The following is a 27,238-nucleotide window of genomic DNA, read 5'->3' on the forward strand; positions in this document are numbered from 1 at the left end:
GATATAGGTGGGAAGACGGGATCAGGATATTCAACTTGATGATCAGCCATGATCAAAATGAATGGTGCAGCAGGCTCGAAGGGCTGAATGGCCTATTCAGCTTCTATTTTCTATGTTTCTATGTTTACCAGGTACAGAACAGCTTCTGGACTTGCAGAGAATTTGATTTGATCTGATTTATTATTGTCACATGTATTGGTATTGAAGAAGGGAAAGGGTTAATGTTTTTTGTACTCAATGTATTTTGTACCTAAAGGGAAAGGGTTAATGTATTTTGTACCTAAAGGGAAAGGGTTAATGTATTTTGTACCTAAAAAGGTTGAACTTTGTATTTAGAATGTATCACAAGCATAACCCTTCATTATGGTTAATCCCCTTGTTTATACTGCTTCTGGCATGAATATAAGTTATTTAGAACATAGAACATAGAACATTACAGCACAGAACAGGCCCTTCGGCCCACGATGTTGTGCCGACCTTCATCTGAAACCAAGATCAAGCTATCCCACTCCCTACCATCCTGGTGTGCTCCATGTGCCTATCCAATAACCGCTTAAATGTTCCTAAAGTGTCTGACTCCACTATCACTGCAGGCAGTCCATTCCACACCCCAACCACTCTCTGCGTGAAGAACCTACCTCTGATATCCTTCCTATATCTCCCACCATGAACCCTATAGTTATGCCCCCTTGTAATAGCTCCATCCACCCGAGGAAATAGTCTTTGAACGTTCACTCGATCTATCCCCTTCATCATTTTATAAACCTCTATTAAGTCTCCCCTCAATCTCCTCCGCTCCAGAGAGAACAGCCCTAGCTCCCTCAACCTTTCCTCATAAGACCGACACTCCAAACCAGGCAGCATCCTGGTAAATCTCCTCTGCGCTCTTTCCAGCGCTTCCACATCCTTCTTATAGTGAGGTGACCAGAACTGCACGCAATATTCCAAATGTGGTCTCACCAAGGTCCTGTACAGTTGCAGCATAACCCCACGGCTCTTAAACTCCAACCCCCTGTTAATAAAAGCTAACACACTATATGCCTTCTTCACAGCTTATTCATGGTTTCATTCCTTAACTTCATTCTTATAAAGACAGATGCTAAATATAAATGTAATGTTTGTAAAGTCTTACCTTTTCTACAAGCTTGTGTGTGGTTTGAGGAAGGAAGGCAATTACAAGGTGTGGGGCATGATAACGGCCGTTTAAAGGAGGACCCCCGCTGTGCCGGCTACAACTGTGCCGGTAACTTCAAAGGAAGGGCCGTGGAAGAGCAGGAAACCTCGGACTGTATCGTGACTACAGCTGCCAGAGAACTGCTGCTTCGTGATCAAGGACTGTTGTATGGACTTTGATTCATGACCAGACCAGTGTTTGTGTCGTGACTGGTGCTGGGAGCCATAATGTATATATATCCCCACGTTTCTGTGTTCAGGGAGAACTTTGGCTTCCGCTTTCAAGGGGTCAGGTTCTCCCGCAAGCTTGTGAGAATAAAGCCTACTCTATCTTGACTCATACCAGCCTCAGAGGTATTTTTTACCTACTACAGTATGCAGTGAAAAGTATTGTTTCTTGCGTGCTATACAAACAAAGCATACCGTACATCGGGAAGGAAACAAGAGAGTGCAGAATGTAGTGCTACAGTCACAGCTAGGGTGTAGAGAAAGATCAACTTAATGCAAGGTAAGTCCACTCAAAAGTCTGACAGCAGCAGGGAAGAAGATGTTCTTGAGTCGGTTGGTACGTGACCTCAGAATTTTGTATCTTTTTCTTGAAGGAAGAAGATGGAAGAGAGAATATCTGGGATGCATGGGGTCCTTAATTATGCTGGCTGCTTGGCTGAGGCAGCGGGAAGTGTAGACAGAGTCAATGGATGGGAGGCTGCTTTGCGTGATGGACTGGGCTACATTCATGACCCTTTGTAGATCCTTGCGGTCTTGGGCAGAGCAGGAGCCATACCAAGCTGTGATACAACCAGAAAGAACGCTTTCAATGGTGCATCTGTAAAAGCTGGAGACAGTCGTAGCAGACAGGCCAAACTTCCTGAGTCTCCTGACTATCAAGGAACAGGTCAGTACCTTACTTTACTCCAGAGGCAAATGTGCAGACGGTGTAATGGTTAGACAGGACATTAATGAATACACGGTGACTAATGAACAAGTTATCAAAACCTCTGGTACTTATTTTAGTCTTTGGAGAAACACCATTATGGAAAGAGCAAAATTCATTCAGTGCGTCTAAAGAGCAGGAGAGAGGATAGGTTCCTTTATTAGTGAGTTGTATCAATTAGTTGAAAATTGCACTGACCTTCCACTGGCTGTTAAAGCCCAGTACAAAAGAAGAGAAATCAGTGTAATTTTGTATGTGACCCTCATTCAGAAACGTTCACTGTTGAGTGAAAAGCATCCACAACACTTCGACAAAGGTGACGAATGAGGAAACACAGAAAACTCAACAGAATTCAGGACAGAATTTCCAAAACTATTCGGAGGATCTGGAGAAGCTAAAAACAGTCTGGCACATCACATTAATAAAAAAACCCAGTTTGTTTGCTCCAACCCAAGGAAGGTTCCAGGCCCACATTAACAGAAAATGAGTCAAAGCTGCAAGAGGGACTCATTGGTGGCACAGTGGTCAGCACTGCTGCCTCACAACGCCAGGGACCCAGGTTCGATTCTCAGCTCGGGTCACTGCCTGTGTGGAGGTTGCACATTCTCCCCGTGTCTGCGTGGGTTTCCTCCGGGTGCTCCGGTTTCCTCCCATTCTCCCACAGTCCAAAGATTTGCGGGTTAGGTGGATTGGCCATGCTAAATTGCCCCTTAGTGTCAGGGGGCTAGCTAGGATAAATGCATGGGGTGATGGGGATAGGGCTTGGGTGGGATTGTGGTTGGTGCAGACTCAATGGGCCAAATGGCCTCCTTCTGCACTGCGGGATTCTATAATCTTACTGGTCACTAAATTCTGCTCCTGTACAAGAACCCAGTCACTCAATATGTATAGAGCCATGGAGGTTTACAGCATGGAAACAGGCGCTTTGGCCCAACTTGTCCATGCCACCATTTTTTTAAAACCCCGAAGCTAGTCCCAATTGACCGCATTTTTGGCCCATATCCCTCTATACCCATCTTAACCATGTAACTGTCTAAATGCTTTTTAAAAGACAAAATTGAACCCGCCTCTACTACTGCCTCTGGCAGCTTGTTCCAGATACTCACCACCCTCTGTGTGAAAAAATTGCCCCTCTGGACACTTTTGGATCTCTCCCCTCTCACCTTAAACCTATGCCCTCCAGTGTTAGACTCCCCTACCTTTGGGAAAAGATGTCGACTATCTAGCTGATCTGTGCCCCTCATTATTTTAAAGTCCTTTATCTGTGTTGATCTCTCACAGTTAAACAAGCCAGTGGAAAGGGAAATTCACCCAATGGCATCTGTGATGAGAGTCTGGCAAAGCCAGCAATAAATATAGTTTTTTGCAAAGTAGCATGCAAACAGTAGCTGCTGCCCACTACTTTTAAATGAGGAATCCAAAGTACTGACTACATTTATCACCCAATTTGGGAGATACTGTTTCAATCTCCTTCACTTTGAAATCGAATCAGCTTCAGAAATCTTTCAGAAAACACTGGCAGTTATTTGTGGGATTCGAAGAGGCCATCTGCTGCACAGATGAAATCCTGATCCACGGATCCGCCATGCTGGAACATGGGGTGGCACGGTGGCACAGAGGTTAGCATTGCTGCTTCAGCGCCAGTGACCCGCGTTTGATTCCTGGCTTGGGTCACTGTGTGGAGTTTGCACGTTCTCCCCATGTCTGTGTGGGTTTCCTCCGGGTGCTCCAGTTTCCTCCCACAGTCCGAAAGATAGAGTCATAGAGGTTTATGACTCGATGTGTGGGTTAGGTTGATTGGCTGTGCTAAATTGCGCCTTAGCATCAGGGGGATTAACAGGGTAAACATGTGGTGTTCGGGGGATAAGGTGTGACTGTTGTGGGTGTAGACCCAATGGGCTGAATGGCCTCCTCTGCACTGTAGGGATTCTATGATTCTATGATACAAGAGTGAGAGATGCAACGCTGGAGAGAAATGGGGCGAACTCTTAAGAGTAAATTTGAGTTTTCACAACCCATCATGGAATTTGTGGGACACATGGTTCACACACCAGGCAACAGAGCAGATCCCCAAAAGGCTGAGGCAATGAAAGATGTTTTGGCACCCACACAGCTCCAATGCTTCATGGGGGATGGTCAATCAGGGAGGGATGTTCCTCCCTAAGCTGGCACTGATCAACAAACCACCATGACAATTGCTCAGACAAGACCAAGCATGGTGTTGGGGAAACGTCAACAAATATCTTCCAGAATGTCAAGAACATGCTTATTTCACCGGGCATATTGGCACACTGTAGCCCAGGACTGTCCACAATAGTTATCATGGATGAAACCAAAAGAGAAAATGCTGGAAAATCTCAGCAGGTCTGGCAGCAGGAGAGAAAAGAGCTGACGTTTCGAGTCCAGATGACCCTTTGTCAAAACTAAAGGGCATAGAAAGTGGGAGATATTTATACTGCAGGGGGAGGGAATGAAAGATGAGTCAGAGCCACAGAAACACGGGGAAAGGCTGCTAATGGCAGCCCGTAGAGAGAATAGAAGGTGTGAATGGCCAATCGGCAGAGCAGCTGAAATCAGAGGGTAAACTGTGACAGATGAAGATGTGGGAGGAGGGGGGGAATGGGTGGGAGGTAAAATGGAGAAAAGGGTGGAGAGGGGAAGCAAAGGGAGAGAAAAGGTAAGGACAGGGGGATAAAATAGGAGAAAGAGTGGGGGAAAAGAAAAATGAAAAAAGACAACCAAGAAATAAAAAATGGAGAACAGTAAAAATTAAATGAAATGAAAACAAAGGGGTCGAGGTGGGGTTAAGTTAATTATCTGAAGTTGTTGAATTCAATGTTAGTCATAGAATCCCTACAGTGCAGAAGGAGGCCATTCAGCCCATCGAGTCTGCACCAACCACAATCCCACCCAAGTCCTATTCCCATAACCCCACTTATTAACCCTGCTAATCCCCCTAACACTAGGGTCAATTTTAGCATAGCCGGTCAACCTAACTCGCACATCTTTAGAGTGTGGGAGGAAATCGATGCACCCGGAGGAAACCCATACAGACACAGGGAGAATGTGGAAACTCCACACAGACAGTTACCCAAGCCAGGAATTGAACTGGGGTCCCTGGCACTGTGAGGCAGCAGTGTTAACCACTGTGCCACCGTGCTGCCCTAGAGATTGGAAGGCTGTAATGTGTCTAGCCGGAAGATGAGTTGCTGTTATAGTGGATGTATCAGTGCCAGGAATAGGAGCAGAACTCTTTCAAATTCAGAAAGATGGAGCAACCATTGTGTTATGTAGCTGGGTCACTGATAGAGAGGGAGAAAAGATACGCTGTAATCAAGGAGGAAGCATTGGCAGCCACACAGTCGTGTGAGAGGTTCACTGGCCACATCATACACCTCCAGTCTCCAGTCCACAATCCAGTCACTTTATTAAATACCAAGGGGCTAATAAAGATGTCAGCGAGAGTCCAGAGATTCCCGCTGAGACACGAGGTCGGATGCCACCATCGAATACTTAGAAGATGAGCAGAGAACAGCAGATGCATCGTCACACAACAGGAATGTTGGCCGGAGCTGAACAGGACAACAATCCTGTCGAGGATGTGTAGTCAGTTCACTGACTATAAAACTCCTACTGGCAACTAGGCCGGGGCTAAACAATATACAGGAAGGACAGAAAACCAGGGACCAATATAGATGTGCGGGGCAAGCTTTTCACACAGAAGGTGATGGGGGCCTGGGATGCACTGGTTTTCGGAACTGAGGACATGATTAAGAGGATGGCGGGGGGCATTCGTATTGTGCCACTAGAGGTGAAATTCTTCGACCGGCGTAAGACGAACAAAAGTGAAAGCATTTGCCAAGAATGTTTTCATTAATCAAGAACGAAAGTCAGAGGTTCGAAGAAGATCAGATACCGTCGTAGTTCCGACCTTAACCGTGCTGACTAGTGATCCGGACGCGCTATTCCCAAGACCCGCCAAGCAGCTTCCAGGAAACCAAAGTCTTTGGGTTCTGGGGGGGGGCAGTATGGTTGCAAAGCTGAAACTTAAAGGTATAAATTCCCCACAATACTGAGATTCCTGCATTGCTCAAAGTGTTGTTTCCTGATAAAATTGTTTGCTCCATATTTTGGCCACCCATTTTTGTAATATTCTCTAATTTTAGCACATTAGAACAAAGAACAGTGAGGTGGTTGAGGCAGTTACATTAGCCACATTTAAGACTTACCTTGATAGGCATATGAACAAACGGGGAATAGAGGGATATAAGCAGTTGGATATAAATGTGATTGGTGCAGGCTTGGAGGGCCGAAGGGCCTGTTCTTGTGCTGTACTGTTCTTTGTTCTATGTTCTAATGTGCTAAAATTAGAGAATATTGCAAAAATGGGTGGCCAAAATATGTGGCAAACAATTTCATCTGGAAGCAGCACTTTGAGCAACGCAGAAATCTCAGTATTGTGGAGGATTTATTCATCTACGATGAGAGATTGGTCAGACCAAGAATTGTCAGACTTGAGATCCTTTGAGATTAGGGCGGCACAGTGGCACAGTGGTCAGCATTGCTGCCTCACAGTGCCAGGGACCTGGGTTTGATTCCCGGTTTGGGTCACTGTCTGTGTAGAGTCTGCACATTCTCCCCGTGTCTGCATGGGTTTCCTCCGGGTGCTCCGGTTTTTTACCACTGTCTGAAAGACGTGCTGGTTAGGTGCATTGGCCATGCTAAATTCTCCCTCAGTGTACCCGAACAGGTGCCAGAATGTGGCGACCAGGGGATTTTCACAGTAACTTCATTGAAGTGTTAATATGAGCCTACTTGTGACTAATAAATAAACTTTAACTTTGATAAACACCCCAGAGACACCTAGGCATTACAAAGTGCGATGCTGGAATGCAATGTTTATTCTGATGACTTGGGATCTCAAAATCAGACAGGACATGATTTCAAGCTGCATCACTGGTCCAATCCATCACCAAGAGTAAATAAACCACTGGCGGATTCCTCATCTCCATCCAGATGTGGAGACAGTTGAAAATGGACATTTCTGAGCTCCAGGGAAAGACATTCCTCGTGACTGTTGGACTATTACTCATCAAATTCCTACAGTGCAGAAGGATGCCATTCGGCCCAACAAGTCTGCACCAACCACAATCCCACCCAGGCCCTATCGCCATAACCCCACCTATTTACCCTAGCTAGTCCCCCTGACACTAAGGGGCAATTTAGCATGGCCAATCCACCTAACCCGCACATCTTTGGACTGTGGGAGGAAATCGGAGCACCCGCAGGAAACCCACGCAGACACGAGGAAAATGTGCAAACTCCACACAGACAGTCACCCGAGGCCGGAATTGAACCCGGATGTGTGGGGTTACAGGGATAAGGTGTGACTGTTGTGGGTGTAGACCCGATGGGCTGAATGGCTTCCTCTGCACTGTAGGGATTCTATGATACAAGAGTGAGAGGTGCGACACTGGAGAGAAATGGGGTTTCCTCCCACAGTCCAAAGATGTGCAGGTTAGGTTGATTGGCCATGCTAAATTGCCCCTTAGCGCCAGGGGGACGAGCTAGGGTAAATGCATGGGGTTATGGGGATAGGGCCTGGGTGTAATTGTGGTTGGTGCAGACTCAATGAGCCGAACTGTATGATTCTATGACTCTACAATGGATTTGTCCACACAACTGGTTCATCCAGGTGCCACAAACAAACGGAGAGGGAAAGAGGGGAGTAAGAACAGTCCAAACTTTGCTGAAAAGGAACGATATCAACTTGGCACCATTGTTCCACACTGCTTCAGAATGTTTTCTCTCTGTCAGAATGCCTGATGGGAAGAAGACTACAAACTCAACTTCCGGTTCTCGTGCCAGGTTTAAAAGCAACTGATATTGAGAGAGTAAGGGAGAAGGAGGACGGTGGAATTTGAATTAATTCAATAAAATAATAGTTCAAGGGGCAATTAGGAATGGGCAACAAATGCTGGACATGCCAGCGATACCCACATCCCATAGCAGAAAAAGTAAAATAAAAACAGAGCTTGGAGAGCGATAGTTCTGTGTGAAGCCTCGTGCTGATTCTGTATTGTACATAATTAGCCTAATGTTCAACAAAGGTAATGTTTACCAACCATCTATCCTCCAGCTGAATGTGTAAATCTTGATCCATGACCACCACATCCAACACACACAATGATGATCAGCACACACGCTCACTCACACGCAGACACACACAGCATGAGTTATGGTCCTCTGTCTTATGGTCTTATGGGATGGACCAATTCTGCATTTCCTTTCCCTGCAGAATGCCAGTCCCAGCCTCTTGATACTTCCCCTAAACATTCACTCCCTCCACCACTGACGCACTGTGGCAGCAATGTATACCATATATAAGACGCACTGCAGCAACTCACCAAGGCTCCTTCGACAGCACCTTCCAAAAACATGACCATGGCGGTCTAGAAAGTCAAGAGCAGCAGACACATGGGAAGTTCCCCTCTGAGCCACTCATCATCCTGACTTGGAAATATAAATCGCTGGGTCAAAATCCTGGAACTCCCTCCCTAACAGCACTGTGGGTGTACCTACGCCTCAGGGACTGCAGCGGTTCAAGAAGGCAGCTCAGCACCACCCTCTCAAGGGGCAATTAGGGGTGGGCAACAGACGTCTCATCCCTGCACCTCCTCGTAACTGCAGCACTGGTCCTGTTTCCAACAAGGGTTGTCTCTGGCCCATTTAGAAGTTCAACAGTGAAGTGAACATTCTGAAGTTCGGAAACATTTACCATTTGAGTTAGCCAATACGATGCAGCATAGAAGAATCTGGAATTTTAAAAAATGGACAAGAGGAAATGTTGTTACAGTCCCTCTCTCGAAGAACATGCAGAGTGATAGAGCGAGGGAAAGAAACATCGGCGAAGGAAAATGAGAGGTGGAAAGAAAGTGCAAAATTGGAGTGTGTGGGTGAGAGGGAGAGAGAGAGAGACAGAGAGAGAGACAGAGAGAGAAAGAGAGAGAGAGAGAAAGAAGACAGAGAGAGAGAGAGAAAGAGAGACAGAGAGAGAGACAGAGAGAGAAAGAGAGAGAGAGAGAAAGAAGACAGAGAGAGAGAGAGAGAGAAAGAGAGACAGAGAGAGAGAGAGACAGAAAGAGAGAGGGAGAGAGAAAGGACTTGGGCAGAAAACAAAAAATGTGCAGTCAGAAAAGAATGTTTGAGGTCAAAGAGAGCGGATGATTGATCCTGAGCTGTGGAATAGGAGGACAATGGAGAACAATATAGGTTGACAAAGAGAAGGAGTTACAGATACAAACAGGAGAGGAAGATTATAGAATCATAGAATCCCTACAGTGCAGAAGAAGGCCTTTCGGTCCATCAAGTCTGTGCCGACTCTCCGAAAGAGCATCTTACCCAGGCCCAACCCCCACCCCACCCCATTCCTGTAATTCCGTGCATTTACCATGGATAATCCCCCCCCTAACCTACACATCTTGGGACACTAAGGGGCAATTTAGCATGGCCAATCCACCTAACCCGCACATCTTTGGAGTGTGAGAGGAAACCGGAGCACCCGGAGGAAACCCCAGCAGACACGGGGAGAACGTGCAAACTCCACACACATAGTCACCCAAGCCGGGAATCGAACCCGGGTCCCTGGCGCTGTGAGGCAGCAGTGCTAACCACTGGGCCACTGTGTGAGAAGGGAAGAACAGATAAAACTGGCAAAGCGACCAAAACAGGAGAGGCCAGACTGTTAAAAGATCAGATGTGTGACAGGATAAAGTTGCAAAGAAGAGAACTGGGTTCACAGCTACTTGTTGTTAAGCCTGAATGTGTGCGTGTTTATGGGGTGGAGGGAAAGGAATGGGATGAGAAACTATTGTGGAAAGTCTCTTTGCCACAATGTGTGGAGGAGAAGGTGGAGGAAGTTTTACTTGCGGCAACACTTTGTCTGAGTTGCATGTAAACGGTGGGCTGCGCTGCTGTTTATCCCTGCCCAGATAGGCCACTTCCCACTGTGTCAGCTCAGGGCAGGAAAACCACGGTTATCATTGGCTTTGAAACAAGTTTTTAGATACGACCTACGCCTCGGGAGAAAGTTACTCACAGTCCAACTCCAGGGAGTGAGAGAGACAGCCAGACAGAGCAGGGAATGGGGAGCTGAGAGAGACAGACAGACAGAGCAGGGAATGGGGAGCTGAGAGAGACAGACAGACAGAGCAGGGAATGGGGAGCTGAGAGAGAGACAGACAGACAGAGCAGGGAATGGGGAGCTGAGAGAGAGACAGACAGACAGAGCAGGGAATGGGGAGCTGAGAGAGAGACAGACAGACAGAGCAGGGAATGGGGAGGTGAGAGAGACAGACAGACAGAGCAGGGAATGGGGAGCTGAGAGAGAGACAGACAGACAGAGCAGGGAATGGGGAGCTGAGAGAGAGACAGACAGACAGAGCAGGGAATGGGGAGCTGAGAGAGACAGACAGACAGAGCAGGGAATGGGGAGCTGAGAGAGAGACAGACAGACAGAGCAGGGAATGGGGAGCTGAGAGAGAGACAGACAGACAGAGCAGGGAATGGGGAGCTGAGAGAGAGACAGACAGACAGAGCAGGGAATGGGGAGCTGAGAGAGACAGACAGACAGAGTAGGGAATGGGGAGCTGAGAGAGAGACAGACAGACAGAGCAGGGAATGGGGAGCTGAGAGAGAGACAGACAGACTAAGCAGGGAATGGGGAGCTGAGAGAGAGACAGACAGAGCAGGGAATGGGCAGCTGAGAGAGACAGACAGAGCAGGGAATGGAAAGCTGAGAGAGACAGACAGAGCAGGGAATGGGAAGCTGAGAGAGACAGACAGAGCAGGGAATGGGGAGCTGAGAGAGACAGACAGACAGAGCAGGGAATGGGCAGCTGAGAGAGACAGACAGAGCAGGGAATGGGCAGCTGAGAGAGACAGACAGAGCAGGGAATGGGCAGCTGAGAGAGACAGACAGAGCAGGGAATGGGGAGCTGAGAGAGACAGACAGAGCAGGGAATGGGCAGCTGAGAGAGACAGACAGAGCAGGGAATGGGGAGCTGAGAGAGACAGACAGAGCAGGGAATGGGGAGCTGAGAGGGACAGACAGACAGAGCAGGGAATGGGGAGCTGAGAGGGACAGACAGACAGAGCAGGGAATGGGGAGCTGAGAGAGACAGACAGACAGAGCAGGGAAGGGGAGCTGAGAGAGAGACAGACAGAGCAGGGAATGGGCAGCTGAGAGAGACAGACAGAGCAGGGAATGGGGAGCTGAGAGTGTGATGCAGATAGTGAGAGAAACAGTGCGAAAAATTGCTAAGAAAATCAAATGAAGAGAAACAGGAGACAAATTAAAATCAGGAATAAGTCAGAAGCTTGCAGGGAGGAGAGAGGGATGAGAGCAAGCAAGTGCGATGAACAGCAAGTGCTGCATAGATAGTTAAATGCAGAGCATAAACACAAGATCCTTCTCGCACTGACCACCCCCCCCTCGCCCACCCCAGCATCCCTCCCCCCCACTGTACATTACCTATACCTTTTCTATTGGCTCCTCACTTTCTTGCATTCTGCCCGTTGATTTCTTGGTAGAGATAGAGTTCAAACTTCAGACTATGCACGTCTCCATATACCATCACACTTCCATTCCTGACCGGGAATGCAAACAGCTTGCTTCGCTGCCTAAATCTGTCACACTAGTTTGGCAGACTTGTTTAGGAGTTCTCCTTACTGGGACAGGGCTGCCTGTAGCTTGATATACACATAGCAGAGTTTCACTGAGCGCTCTGCCATACACTGTGCAGTCACTGAGAGATCAGGTTCAAATCGCAGAGTGAATGTTTCGGATTGCAAGAGGTTACTCTAATCAAGTGGTTCAAACGACGCATATTTAGGATAATGGATACCCGGGAGTGAGCTACAGGCTGAAATGTAATTGAAGTGTTTAGACGGTTTATAAATAGGAGTGTAGATAATGTTACAATCCCCAGAGTCTAGTAACTTCTTAAAAATAAACACCCACAATGACTACAGAAAGATTGCACAAGATGTCACTTATTTGGATTCAATAAATAATTGGAATTAAAAGTCTAATGGTGACCATTGTCGATTGCTGTAAAAACCCATCTGGTTCACTAATGTGCTTTAGGGGAGGAAACCTGCTGTTCTTACCCGGTCTGGCCTACATGTGACTCCAAACCCACAGAACTGTGGTTGACTCTCGAATGCCATCTGAAATGGAGGGCAGTTAGGGATGGGCAATAAATGTGAGGCCCAGCCAATGATGCCCACATCCCGTAAAATGAATAAATAAAACATTTACTGTAACAAATGACTAACAGTAACATTATTAAAGCATTAATTAACAGGTAAAAGATATTTTGAATAAAAAGGTCAATTTCAGGTCAATTAGGGCGGCACGTTGGCACAGTGATTAGCACTGCTGCCTCACAGTGCCAGGGACCTGGGTTTGTTTCCCAGCTTGGGTCACTGTCTGTGTGGAGTTTGCATGTTCTCCCCGCGTCTGCATGGGTTTCCTCCGGGTGCTCCGGTTTCCTCCCACAGTCCAAAGATGTGCGGGTTAGGTGGATTGGCCATGCTAAATTGTCCCTCAGTGTCAGGGGGACTAACTAGGGTAAATGCATAGGGTTATGGGGATAGGGCCTGGGTGGGACTGTGGCCGGTGCAGATTCGATGGGCCGAATAGCCTCCTTCTGCACTGTAGGAATTCTATGATTCTATGATCATTTTAAGTAGTCCACACAAGGTGCATGGTGCGCTCACATAGTTACAAGCATTCTTACTTTCAAAAATATGGCATCATGTGCAATCTTACAGTCTTTCCAATTTGTCCTCAGTTTTGTAGGATTTCTCACTTTCTATCCAATTATTTTGGACCTAGAGTTGCGCTCACCAACAGCTGTATTCTCTATGAAGCCCCAAACATGGGTTACCACCAGCGAGGCGTGTGCCTACAAAGCCTCTCTCACTCAGGTCATGATTGTCCTGATGGTACAGAGTTCCCAGAAACTCCCTTCTCCAACACACTGACACAGTCTGGTATGCTCTGGCATCACTTCAACAGCAGCAATGGCTATTGTATAATCTAAAATCCCTCATCCTTCCTGCCTTCCGTGTTCTGTCCTTTCCAATTGGGGAGAGTTACAGAACAAAGAGATCTAGGGGTACATGTTCATAGCTCCTTGAAAGTGGAGTCACAGGAGGACAGAGTGGTGAAGAAGGCATTTGACATTCTTGGTTTCATCGGTCAGAACATTGAATACAGGAGTTGGGACGTCTTGTTGAAGTTGTACAAGACATTGGTAAGGCCACACTTGGAATACTGTGTACAGTTCTGGTCACCCTATTATAGAAAGGATATTATTAAACTAGAAAGAGTGCAGGAAAGATTTACTAGGATGCTACCGGGACTTGATGGTTTGAGTTATAAGGAGAGGCTGATAGACTGGGACTTTTTTCTCTGGAGCGTAGGAGGCTGAGGGGTGATCTAATAGAGGTCTATAAAATAATGAGGGGCACAGATCAGCTAGACAGTCAATATATTTTCCCAAAGGTAGGGGAGTCTAAAACTCGAGGGCATAGGTTTAAGGTGAGAGGGGAGAGATACAAAAGTGTCCAGAGGGGTAATGTTTTCACACAGAGGGTGGTGAGTGTCTGGAACAAGCTGCCCGAGGTAGTAGTAGAGGCAGATACAATTTTGTCTTTTAAAAAGCATTTAGATAGTTACATGGATAAGATGGGTATAGAGGGATATGGGCCAAATGCGGGCAATTGGCATTAGCTTAGGGGTTTAAAAAAAAGGGCGGCATGGACAAGTTGGGCCGAAGGGCCTGTTTCCATGCTGTAAACCGCTATGACTCTATGACTCTAATTACATAGCATACACAGTAATACGCTCTCTGTGCTATTCTCAGAGACTTGCTTCAACACCAGGATTTGTTCAAAGACAGGCAAGCAGAAAACTGTTCTATTCAGGATGTGGAGATGCTGGCGTTGGACTGGGGTGAGCACAGTAAGAAGTCTCACAACACCAGGTTAAAGTCCAACAGGTTTTTTCGGAATCATGAGCTTTCAGAGCGCTACTCCTTCATCAAGTGAAACACCTAATGTGGAGGGACAGGTCATATTGAGGAAGCAGAGGGGCTTCCGAAGGACTTGGACAGGTTAGGAGAGTGGGCAAAGAAGTGGCAGATGGATTACAATGTGGAAAAGTGTGAGGTTATGCACTTTGGAAGGAGGAATGGAGGCATAGACTATTTTCTAAATGGGAAAATGCTTAGGAAATCAGAAACACAAAGGGATTTGGGAGTCATTGTTTAAGATTCTCTTAAGGTTAACGTGTAGATTCAGTCGGCAGTTAGGAAGGCAAATGCAATGTTAGCATTCATGTCAAAAGGGCTAGAATACAAGAGCAAGGATGTACTTCTGAGGCTGTATAAGGCTCTGGTCAAACCCCATTTGGAGTATTGTGAGCAGTTTTGGGCCCCATATCAAAGAAAGGACGTGCTGGCCTTGGAAAGGGTCCAGAGGAGGTTCACAAGAATGATCCCTGGAATGAAGAACTTGTCATATGAGGAACGGTTGAGGATTCTGGATCTGTACTCGTTGGAGTTTAGAAGGATGAGGGGGGATCTTATTGAAACTTACAGGATACTGCGAGGCTTGGATAGAGTGGATGTGGAGAGGATGTTTCTATTAGTAGGAAAAACTAGAACCAGAGGGCACAACCTCAGACTAAAGGGATAAAACAGAGATGAGGAGGAATTTCTTCAGCCAGAGAGTGGTGAATCTGTGGAAATCTTTGCCGCAGAAGGCTCTGGAGACCAGGTCATTGAGTGTCTTTAAGACAGAGATAGATAGGTTCTTGATTAATAAGGGGATCAGGGGTTATGGGGAAAAAGCAGGAGAATGGGGATGAGAAAAATATCAGCCATGATTGAATGGCGGAGCAGACTCGATGGGCCGAGTGGCCTAATTCTGCTCTTATGGTCTAATGAAGGAGCAGCGCTCCGAAAGCTCGTGATACCAAAAATCCCTGTTGGACTTTGACTTGGTTTTGTGAGACTTCTAACTGTTCTATTCAGAGAGAGCCTTGCTTGTTTTGCATAAATCCCACTGTTCTGAACTGTCAAATGAAAGAAAAACATGCTGACCCCACCCTGTTGCAATTATCTTCCCATTTACCCTTTGTTTCTTAGCTGTTCATCCTCATGGCAACCCAGGTCACCATTTCTTAATGGCCCATAATTAGAAAATCAAATAACCCTCTTTAAAAAAAATTTGCTCTTCAAAGGATGTTCACGAAATAAAATGTAAGCTTTTCCAAGCACGTGAGTCATCACAGTACCCAGAGTGAGTTACCGGCTAGATTCTAATCAAGGACGTCCAATGATTTATATCAAATAGTAGATACCATGTTACAGGCTGGCATCCAATTGAGGGGTTCAGCTCAGATGGTTTATCAACATAGGAACATATGAAATAGGGGAAGAAATAAGCCATTCGGTCACTCAAACCTGCTCCACCATTCAATAAGATCATAGTTGATCTGTTGATGTTTCAAATTCCACATTCCCAACTGCCACCAAAAACCTTTGACCGCTTTGCCTAATAAAACCTATCTACCTCCATCTTAAAAACATTCAGTGACCCTGCCTCCACTGCCTTCTGAGGAAAAGTGTTTCAAAGGGAAAAACATCCTCCTCATCTCTCTTCTAAAAAGGCGACCCCTAATTTAAAAACTGCGTCCCCTAGTTCTGGACTCACCCACAAGAGGAAACATCCTTCCCACATCCACCTTGCCAAGGCTGTTCAGGATCTTATAAACTTCAATCAAGTTACACCCCCCAACCCCACCCCCCACCACCAACCCCCCCCCCCCCCCCCCCCCCCACCCCCTAGTTACATAGAAGTGGCTTTCAATTTGTTTTATGCTGTGGTAGCTGCAAAATAAATTTGAGTACTGCATCTGGGCTTTATTATTTTGTTTTGATTTGATTTGATTTGATTTATTATTGTCACATGTATTAGTATACAGAGGGCGGCATGGTAGCACAGTGGTTAGCACTGCTGCTTCACAGCTCCAGGGTCCCGGGTTCGATTCCCGGCTCGGGTCACTGTCTGTGTGGAGTTTGCACATTCTCCTCGTGTCTGCGTGGGTTTCCTCCGGGTGCTCCGGTTTCCTCCCACAGTCCAAAGATGTGTGGGTTAGGTTGATTGGCCAGGTTAAAAATTGTCCCTAAGATGTGTAGTTAGAGGGATTAGCGGGTAAATATGTGGGGGTAGGGCTTGGGTGGAATTGTGGTCAGTGCAGACTCGATGGGCCGAATGGCCTCCTTCTGCACTGTAGGGTTTTTATGTTTCTAAAAGTATTGTTTCTTGCACGCTATACAGACAACGCATACCGTTCATAGAGAAGGAAAAAAGAGAGTGCAGAATGTAGTGTTACAGTCATAGCTAGGGTGTAGAGAAAGATCAACTTAGTGCGAGGTAAGTCCATTCAAAAGTCTGATGGCAGCAGGGAAGAAGCTGTTCTTGAGTTGGTTGGTACGTGTCCTCAGACTTCTGTACCCTTTTCCCAACAGGAGAAGCTGGAAGAGAGAATGTCCGGGAAGCGTGGAGTCCTTGATTATGTTGACTACTTTTCCGAGGCAGTGGGAAGTGTAGAAAGAGTCAATGGATGGGAGGCTGGTTTGCGTGATGGATTGGGCTACATTCACAACCCTTTGTAATTTCTTGTGGTCTTGGGCAGACCAGGAGCCATACCAAGCTGTGATACAACCAGAAAGAATGCTTTCTATGGTGCATCTGTAGACGTTGGTGAGAGTCGTAGCTGATGTGCCAAATTTCCTTAGTCTCCTGAGAAAGTAGAGGAGTTGGTGGGCTTTCTTAACTATATTGTCGGCATTGGGGGGACCAGGACAAGTTGTTGATGATCTGGACGTCTAAAAACATGAAGTTCTCGACCCTTTCTACTTCGTCACCATTGCTGTAGACAGGGGTATGTTCTCCACTACACTTCCTAAAGCCGATGACAATCTCCTTCATTTTGTTGACATTGAGGGAGAGATTATTGTCATCGCACCAGTTTCACACCAGGCAGAAAGTAGTGAAAGAATTAATTAGTAGGTCTTATAATAGCCTTCTTCCTTGTCGGAGATGAGCGATACTGTTCTAAATATCTGATTTGTATCGATTTAATTTTATTATTGTCACATGTATTAACATAGTGAAAAGTATTGTTTCTTGCACGCTATACAGACAAAGCATACCGTTCATAGAGAAGGAAACAAGAGAATGCAGAATGTAGTGTTACAGTCATAGCTAGGGTGTGGAGAAAGATCAACTTAATGTGAGGTAGATCCATTCAAAAGTCTGACAGCAGCAGGGAAGAAGCTGTTCTTGAGTCGGTTGGTACGTGTCCTCAGACTTTTGTATCTTTTTCCTGACCGAAAAAGCTGGAAGAGAGAATGTCCGGGGTGCGTGGGGTCCTTAATTATGCTGGCTGCTTTTCCGAGGCAGCGGGAAGTGTAGACAGAGTCAATGGATGGGAGGCTAGTTTCCAATATCCAATGTCCAAATATCCAATTTATGCAGAGAGTTAGTGAAGGAAAAGTTGTTTTGCTAAAGTAGAATTGTTGCCTATAATGACTATAAACATATTGACTCTATTAAGAACTGCTCATTTAATGTTCAATAAATTAATCAGTTCCTTATAGACTAGTTGCGTGGTCTGATAGAAAATGTATTCTGCTTTTCTGAAATCAAGATCAGGCAGTGGCAAAATACTTAAGCAAAGGATACATTGATAATATTCTCCATTCGAACCCCAGGCTTCACTACCTTTGGAGAGTGGGAGGAAACCAGAGCACTTGGAGGAGACTCACGCAGGCACAGGGAGAATGCGCAAACTCCACGCAGACAGTGACCTAAGCCGGGAATTGAACCCAGGTCCCTGGCGCTGAGAGGCAGCAGTGCTAACCACTGTGCCACCATGCTGTCCTAAATCTGGAAATATGAAGTTACTCTCGGGAATGAAACCATCTAGTTCACAAATGCTGCCATTCTTACCTGGTCCAGCCTATGTGTGACCCTTGAACCTCTGAAATGGCCCAGCAAGCCACTGAGTTCATGAGCAACAAAACCCAGGAAACAGAAACCGATTCATCCAACAGGGAAAGCTGAAACAAAGGAACCTTATATCTTAAATGATTACAGCATTGTTTCACTTTAGATGGCCATTAATTGGCCAGCCAGCATAATATCGCGTTAACAATGCTGAACCTGGGTGCACACTGAATGTAAAATTCAGGTCAGTATCAACATCAATCCAGTTATACCCAGGACAAAACATACCAACATCCTGCAACTTCCCTTCTCCCCATTTTTGGCCATGTTTGTTTGTTATTGATTACCTCTTCCTTAAAACTGGCCCAATTAGTTTTAAGTTTATTTATTAGTGTCACAAGTGGTACAGCGCCAGGGACACGGGTTCAATTCCTGGCTTGGGTCACTGTGCGGATTCTGCACGTCCTTCCCATGTCTGCGTGGGTTTCCTCCGGGTGCTCCGGTTTCCTCCCACAAGCTGTGATGTGCGGGTTTAGTGGATTGGCCATGCTAAGTTGCCTCTTAGTGTCAGGGGGACTAGCTGGTATAAATGCATGGGGTTATGGGGATAGAGCCTGGATGGGATTGTCATTTGTGCAGACTTGATGGGCCGAATGGCCTTCTTCTGAACTGTAGGGGTTCTATGATTCTAAGTAGGCTTACATTAACACTGCAATGAAGTTATTGTGAAAATCCCCTAGTCGCCACACGTCGGCACCTGTTCGGGTAACACTGAGGGAGAATTTAGCAATGCACCTAACCAGCACGTCTTTGGACAGTGGGAGGAAACCGGAGCACCCGGAGGAAACCCACGCAGACACGGAGAAAACGTGGAAACTCCACACAGACAGTGACCCAAGTCGGGAATCGAACCCGGGTCCCTGGCGCTGTGAGGCAGCAGTGCTGACCACTGTGCCACTCCATCCAAAGTGGACTCCAGCCAAAGAGTGGCAACTCTCAACAACAGTAAGAAGCACGTAAGAAGCAGTACTTCTTACTGTGTTTACCCCAGTCCAATGCCGGCATCTCCACATCATAACTCTCAACAATACAGCACTCTTGTCAGTGCTGTTCTGGAATATTGTCTGGAGGTGAAGTTTTTAAAAACTTCGTCCCTGATGAAAGATTTATTCTCAAAAATATAAGCATTTGTAACGTGTCATTTAAAAAATGTCTGCTGTAAATCAAAGGACGTTTGTTATTGTATTGCACCTGCTGTAAGATGTAATAGCAACATTGCAATTATTGAAATGAATTGCGAACTCCAAGTTATATATAGATCAGAGGGGGGGTGGTGGAGGGGGGGGAGGGGTGGGGGGGGGGGGGGGGGGGAGACGCTGCTAAATATAGCAATACTGGCCTGGTAGGCATGCTGAACATGTTGGCTAACAGTGACTGGGTGTACTTTGTATCATTATCTCATCCACGTGAGTTCCACAACATCAGCATTATCCAGTCATTGCACATCACATTGATTCAGAATCATATATCCGCAGCCCAGTTCGCTTTGGGCATTATAGATCAAGACTATTTTCTTAACATCCTGCAAGAACATCTTATGTATTAGTGGCAACAGGAAGTTCCTTTTTATTTGATTTGATTAATTGTTGTCACATGTATTAACATACAGTGAAAAGTATTGTTTCTTGCGCGTTATACAGACAAAACATACAGTTCATAGAGAAGGAAACGAGAGAGTGCAGAATGTAGTGTTACAGTCATAGCTAAGGTGTAGAGAAAGATTAACTTAATGCAAGGTAAGTTCACTCAAAAGTCTGATGGCAGCAGGGAAGAAGCTGTTCTCGAGTCGGTTGGTACGTGACCTTAGACTTTTATATCTTTTTCCCAAAGGAAGAAGGTGGAAGAGAGAATGTCTGAGGTGCGTGGGATTCTTAATTATGCTGGCTGCTTTGCCGAGGCAGCAGGAAGTGTAGGCAGAGTCAATGGATGGGAGGCTGGTTTGCGTGATGGATTGGGCTACACTCACGACCTTTCGTAGTTTCTTGTGGTCTTGGGCAGAGCAGGAGCCATACCAAGCTGTGATACAACCAGAAAGAATGCTTTCTATGGTGCATCTGTAAAAGTTGGTGAGAGTCGTAGCTGACATGCCAAATTTCCTTAGTCTTCTGAGAAAACAGAGGCGTTGGTGGGGCTTTCTTAACTGGTGATCTGGACACCTAAAAACTTGAAGCTCTCGACACTTTCTACTTCGTCCCCATTGATGTAGACAGGGGCATGTTCTCCTTCACGCTTCCTGAAGTCGATGACAATCTCCTTCGTAGTAATTGATGTTAATGTAATAGTAATATCACCAGGCAATGGCCCAGTTGTATTGTCGCTTGACTATGAATCCAGAAGCTCGGCTAACGTTCTGGGCTCCCGGGTTCGAATCCCACCACGGCAGATGGTGCAATTTGAATTCAATAAAAAATATCTGGAATTAAGAATCTACTGATGACCATGAAACCGTTGCTGATTGTCGGAAAAACCCATCTGGTTCACTAATGTTCTTTAGGGAAGGAAATCTGCCGTCCTTACCTGGTCTGGCCAACATGTGACTCCAGAGCCACAGCAATGTGGTTGACTCTCAACTGCCCTCGGGCAACAAATGCTGGCCAGCCAGCGATGCCCATGTCCCATGAACGAATAATAAAAATATCCTGAGGCGCTTCATGGGAGAATATTTACATAACCTCTTTAATTCAATGCAACGTCCCAATGTCACAGGAGCACCATCCAAATACGACACCGAACCACAAAAGGAGACATTAGGTCAAATGACCAAAAGCTTGATCAAAGAAGTGGGTTTTAAAGAAGTATCTCAATGAAAGATTCAAGAAGGAAGATGGAGTTGTGCAGAGAGGGAATTGTAGATCTTGGCCGAGACCACTAAAGGCACTGCCAACAATGGTGGGGCACGGTAGCACAGTGGTTAGCTACTTCACAGCGCCAAGGACCTGGATTCAATTCCCGGCTTGGGTCACTGTCTGTGTGGAGATTGCATGTTCTCTGTGTGTCTACGTGGGTTTCCTCCGGGTGCTCTGGTTTCCTCCCACATTCTGAAAGATGTGCTGGTTAGGAGCATTGACCCGAATAAGAGCCAGGCTGTGGCGACTAGGGGAATTTCACAGTAACTTCATTGCAGTGTTAATGTAAGCCTTACTTGTGACTAATAAATAAACTTTACTTTTACTTTACTTATTATGATTGGGAATTCACAAAAGGCCACAATTAGAGCCACACACAGATATTTCAGAGGGTCGTAGGGCTGAATAGAGTTGCAGAGAAAAGGAGGGGTAAGGTCATGGACAGATTTGAACGAGAAAGAGAATTTTAAAACCAAAACATTGCTTAACTGGGAGCCAGTGTAGTTTAGCGAACAAAAATTAATACCGAGACATAGAACATCAGTTCCAATTGTAAAGCTTGGTATTGGAAGATACTACGGTGGCACAGTGCCTAGCACTGTTGCCTCACAGTGCCAGGGACCCGGGTTCGATTCCCAGCTTGGGTCACTGTCTGTGCAGAGTCTACGTGGGTTTCTTCCGGGTGCTCCGGTTTCCTCCCACAGTCGGAAAGACATGCTGGTTCGGTGCATTGGCCGTGCTAAATTCTCCCTCAGTGTACCCAAACAGGTGCCGGAGTGTGACGACTTCGGGAGTACCATGGAGTTTTGGTCTCCTTATTTGAAAGATATAATTATGTTAGAAGCAGTTTAGAAGTTCACTCAACTCATCCCTGGACTGAAGGATTGTGAAGAAATGTTATAAACAGGTTGGTTCAATACCCATGGAGTTTCGAAGGATGAGGTGTGATCTTATTGAAACATATGAGATTTTGAGGGAACTTGGAATGGCGGATACTGGATGTTTCCTCTTGTGGGGGAAGAATAGAACAAGAGGACATTTTAAGAATAAGAAGTCTCCTTTTTAAGATGGAGATGAGAATTGTTTTTCCTCTCAGTGGATTATTGCTATGTGGAATTCTGGTCCCCAATGAAGGTCAGGTTAGATCATCTACATTTTTGGAATGGAATGTTGGCATTTATAGTGAAAGGAATAGAATATAAAGGTAAGAACAAAGAACAATACAGCACAGGAACAGGCCCTTTGGCCCTCCAAGCCCGTGCCGCTCCCTGGTCCAAACTAGACCATTCTTTTGTATCCCTCCATTCCCACTCCGTTCATGTGGCTATCTAGATAAGTCTTAAACGTTCCCAGTGTGCCCGCTTCCACCACCTTGCCTGGCAGCGCATTCCAGGCCCCCAGTACTGTTGCAACTATACAAGGCATTGGTGAGACCGCACCTGGAGTATTGTGCACAGTTTTGGTCCCCTTATTTGAGGAAAAATGTAGTGGCATTGGAGGCAGTTCAGGGGAGGTTCATTAGATTGATTCCCGAGATGAGGGGTTAGTCGTATGAAGAGAGATTGAACAATTTAGGCCGACACTCTCTGGAATTTAGAAGAAAGAGGGGAGATCAAATTGAGATGATAAAAGGTATGGATAAAGTAGACGTGGAGCGGATGTTTCCTCTTGTAGAGCGTTCTAGGGTGAGAGGCCTTAGGAAAAGGGCTAGCAAATTTAAAACAGAGTTGAGGAGAAACTACTTCTCCCAAAGGGTTGTGAATCTGTGGAATTCGCTACCCCAAAGTGCAGTGGATGCTGGGACAGTGAGTAAATTTGAGGAGTTAGACAGATTTTTAATTGGTAATGGGTTGAAGAGTCACAGGGAGAAGGCAGGAAAATGGGGATGAGGAGCATATCAGCCATGATCAAATGGCAGAACAAACTTGATGGGCCAAATGGCCTAATTCTACTCCTATATCTTGTGAACTTATTGTGATTGACAAGACAGTCAATGGTTATAGGGGCAGTTAAAGGAAAGTTGACAGCACCACCAGGGTACCTTACTCGGGTGGCTATCGATCAAATTATTACATCCATCCAAAAGTTTAGTTTATAAATGTTCTTTCTTCCTCCCCACATCTGATGAGGGGTGAATGTGGAGAGGCAAGAAAAGGTATTTCTAGTGCACCAACTCACCCAAAACACGGTCCACTCCTTCAGTCATGTAGAAAGCTAGCAGAGAAGGCCTTCCACTTCGCATTGGGATTGCATGTGGAAGCATATTGGCTGTAGGAGGTAACTTGAATAAACTTGGGTAACCAGAACCTGCATTCCCTTAGCTTCTTATGAGCCCATTGCTGATGCCAATTCCAAGGAGAAAAACACATCTCTAGCCCCGGTGTTAGATAGCAATTTGCACTTACTGAAATAACTCCAGGCGTCTTTGCAACGTCAAACATTTGCAGAGGTAAATTTATCAGAACACAAGGCCTGGGATCTACCGTGAAATTTCCTCTTGATCACTCAAAGTGACGGATGAATTGCGAGAACAGCAACCTAGCAATTTTAGCCCAAGCTGTCTGCATTCAACAGGGGACAATTCCAATATTTCAACAGGACTGGGACCAGATCAACTGTACATTCAATTCTGTACCTTAAGTGCTCAACCAATGTCCAAAGTTTATTCCATGGATGCTGGCAGCTCTACTCTAAAAGTGTGAGGTGATTCACTTTGGAAGGAGTAACAGGTAAGATAATTGGTAGTGTGGATAAACAGAGAGATCTCGGTGTCCATGTGCATAGATCCCTGAAAGTTGGCACCCAGGTTGATAGGGCTGTTAAGAAGGCGTATGGAGTGTTAGCTTTTATTGGTAGAGGGATTGAGTTTTGGAGCCAGGAGGTCATGTTGCAGCTGTACAAAACTCTGGAGGGGCCGCACATGGAGTCTTGTGTACAGTTCTGGTCGCCGCATTAAAGGAATGATGTGGAAGCATTGGAAAGGGTGCAGAGGAGATTTACTAGGATGTTGCCTGGTATGGTGGGAAGGTCTTATGAGGAAAGGCTGAGGGACTTGAGGTTGTTTTCATTAGAGAGAAGGTGGTTAAGAGGTGACTTAATAGGGGCATACAAGATGATCAGAGGATTAGATCGGGTGGATAGTGAGAGCCTTTTTCCTCGGATAGTGATAGCTAGCACGAGGGGACATAGCTTTAAATTGAGGAGTGATAGATATAGGACAGATGTCAGAGGTAGGTTTTTCACTCAGAGAGTAGTAAGGGCGTGGAATGCCCTGCCTGCAGCAGTAGTGGACTCGCCCACATTAAGGGCATTTAAATGGTCATTGGATAAACATATGGATGATATTGGAATAGTGTAGGTTAGATGGGCTTTAGATTGGTTTCACTGGTTAGCGCAACATCGAGGGCTGAAGGGCCTGTACTGCGCTGTAATGTTCTATGTTCACTGCCTTATCCAAATTACTATTTTTCATATTAATTTTCCATTACACTTTACAAATTTCTTATCAATTTCCTCCTGGGCCTAGTGGGTAGCACTCAGTCTATAGTCAAGACCCACTTCAGTTTGAAACATCAATGCCACACAAGTTGTGGGAAGTTACTGGAATCCATCAGCAGGCAAGACTGACTGAATGCATAAGGCAAGTATTAATTGATCAGAGCTTCAGCATGGCTTTGTGAAGCAGTTCATCATGTCTGGCTAATCTAGTTGATTTTTTTGGAGGGGTTACTAATATGACAAAGGAATGTTTATGGATGTTACTTACATGGACTTCCAGAAAGTATCAGATAAAGTTCAGTACAAGATATTATTCACAATGCATGAGAGATATCGTGAGACATTGGTTGGACATTGGTTGGGAGGCAGGGGAGGATAGAATTCCTGTTGTGCAAAAGGCACAATTTGGCCCATCAAGTCTGCATCGACAACAATCTCACCTAGGCCTTATCCCTGTCACCCCACATATTTACCCCGCTAATGCTTCTAATCTACGCATCCTGGGATACCAATGGGCAATTTAGCATGGCCAATGCACGCAACCCGCACATCTTTGGAACATAAGAACTAGGAGCAGGATTAGGCCATCTGGCCCCTCGGGCCTGCTCCGCCATTCAATACAAAGAACAAAGAACAATACAGCACAGGAACAGCCCCTTCGGCCCTCCAAGCCCACGCCGCTCCCTGGTCCAAACTAGACCATTGTTTTGTATCCCTCATTCCCACTCCATTCATATGGCTGTCTAGATAAGTCTTAAATGTTCCCAGTGTGTCCGCCTCCACCACCTTGCCTGGCAGCGCATTCCAGGCCCCCACCACCCTCTGTGTAAAATATGTCCTTCTGATATCTGTGTTAAACCTCCCCCCCCCTTCACCTTGAACCTATGACCCTTGTGAACGTCACCACTGACCTGGGGAAAAGCTTCCCACCGTTCACCCTATCTATGCCTTTCATAATTTTATACACCTCTATTAAGTCTCCCCTCATCCTCAGTCTTTCCAGTGAGAACAACCCCAGTTTACCCAATCTCTCCTCATAACTAAGCCCTTCCATACCAGGCAACATCCTGGTAAACCTCCTCTGCACTCTCTCTAAAGCCTCCACGTCCTTCTGGTAGTGTGGCGACCAGAACTGGGCGCAGTATTCCAAATGCGGCCGAACCAACGTTCTATACATCTGCAACATCAGACCCCAACTTTTATACTCTATGCCCCATCCTATAAAGGCAAGCATGCCATATGCCTTATTCACTACCTTCTCCACCTGTGTCCCTCTGCGTATCTACACCCTTTATGGTTCTGCCATTTATCGTATAGCTCCCCCCTACGTTAGTTCTACCAAAATGCATCACTTCACATTTATCTGGATTGAACTCCATCTGCCATTTCTTTGCCCAAATTTCCAGCCTATCTATATCCTTCTGTAGCCTCTGACAATGTTCCTCACTATCTGCAAGTCCAGCCATTTTCGTGTCGACGGCAAACTTACTGATCACCCCAGTTACACCTTCTTCCAGATCCATTTATATAAGATCACGGCTGATCTTTTCATGGACTCAGCTCCACATACCCGCTCGCTCACCATAACCCTTAATTCCTTTACTGTTCAAAAATTTATCTATCCTTGCCTTAAAAACATTCAATGAGGTAGCCTCAACTGCTTCACTGGGCAGGGAATTCCACAGATTCACAACCCTTTGGGTGTGGGAGGAAACCGGAGCACCCGGAGGAAACCCACACAGACATGGGGAGAACGTGCCAACTCCACACAGACAGTTACCCCAAGCCAGGAATCGAACCCAGGTCCCTGGAGCTGTGAGGCAGCAGTGCTAACCACTGTGCTACCGTGCCACCCACAAGCCTTGATAAAGGGACACACTGACTGTTAAGAGATGACAAATGGTGGTTACGAGGAAATGATATTGGAACCTGGGTTTGTCAGAATAACAAAAGATTGGCCTTTATTGTAAGGAGGCTGAAATAAAAATGGAGAGGTATTGATGCTTCAGGTGCAGAAAGCCCTAGTTAGATCCCATTTGAAGGGCACTACCCCCGAGGTAGAATATATTGATGTTGGAAACAGTACAGCACAGATTACTTAGAATAATAGAGCATAAATGGTTAAATAATGATGCTGAGTTGAATAAACCTGGTCTGTATTCAATTGGGTTTAGAAGGTCGAGGGGTGATCTAAGAGATGTTTAAAATGACAAGATTGACCACTTCAAAGACAGGACTCTTGGTTCCGTCCCTTTTCTATTTTAATTTGTAATTAACTTTCTTTTTCAGTCTGCTTGATCGACACTTTCACTATCGTTTATCCTCTAACTTTATCCAAGGCTTGTCGATTTTGTGCTTCTGCAAGTTCCACTCAGAATCCAAGCTAACTCAACTTGCCTTATCACCTACATGGTTTAATCCGCATTTGCTTAAAGATAGGGCGGCACAGCGCCAGGGACCTGGGTTTGATTCCCAGCTTGGGTCACTGTCTGTGCGGAGTCTGCACATTCTCCCCGTGTCTGCGTTGGTTTCCTCCGGGTGCTCTGGCTTCCTTCCACAGTCTGAAAGACGTGCTGGTTAGGGTGCATTGGCAGAGTTAAATTCTCCCTCAGTGTACCCGAACAGGTGCTGGAGTGTGGCG

The 27,238-nt window shown here is 45.9% G+C and overlaps 1 protein-coding gene across 11 annotated transcripts in view; it reads right to left on the bottom strand.

The window, feature by feature from the left end:
- Window positions 1–11,945, bottom strand: part of prkag3a (protein kinase, AMP-activated, gamma 3a non-catalytic subunit) — a 48,678-nt gene extending 36,733 nt beyond the window's left edge. For 6 of the 11 annotated variants that reach the window (XM_078227838.1, XM_078227837.1, XM_078227836.1 and 3 more), the window contains exon 1: window positions 11,646–11,945. In XM_078227838.1, coding sequence (XP_078083964.1) covers window positions 11,646–11,675 — 30 coding nt within the window. In that variant the 5' untranslated portion in view covers window positions 11,676–11,945. Of the gene's footprint in view, window positions 1–1,132; window positions 1,187–8,514; window positions 8,923–11,645 lie in introns of those variants that run through there. The other 5 variants (XM_078227835.1, XM_078227829.1, XM_078227832.1 and 2 more) reach the window with 4 other exon arrangements.
- Window positions 11,946–27,238: the final 15,293 nt, after the last annotated feature.

The sequence above is a fragment of the Mustelus asterias genome, chromosome 14 (genome assembly GCF_964213995.1).
Source record: "Mustelus asterias chromosome 14, sMusAst1.hap1.1, whole genome shotgun sequence".
NCBI classification, from domain to species: Eukaryota; Metazoa; Chordata; class Chondrichthyes; order Carcharhiniformes; family Triakidae; genus Mustelus; species Mustelus asterias.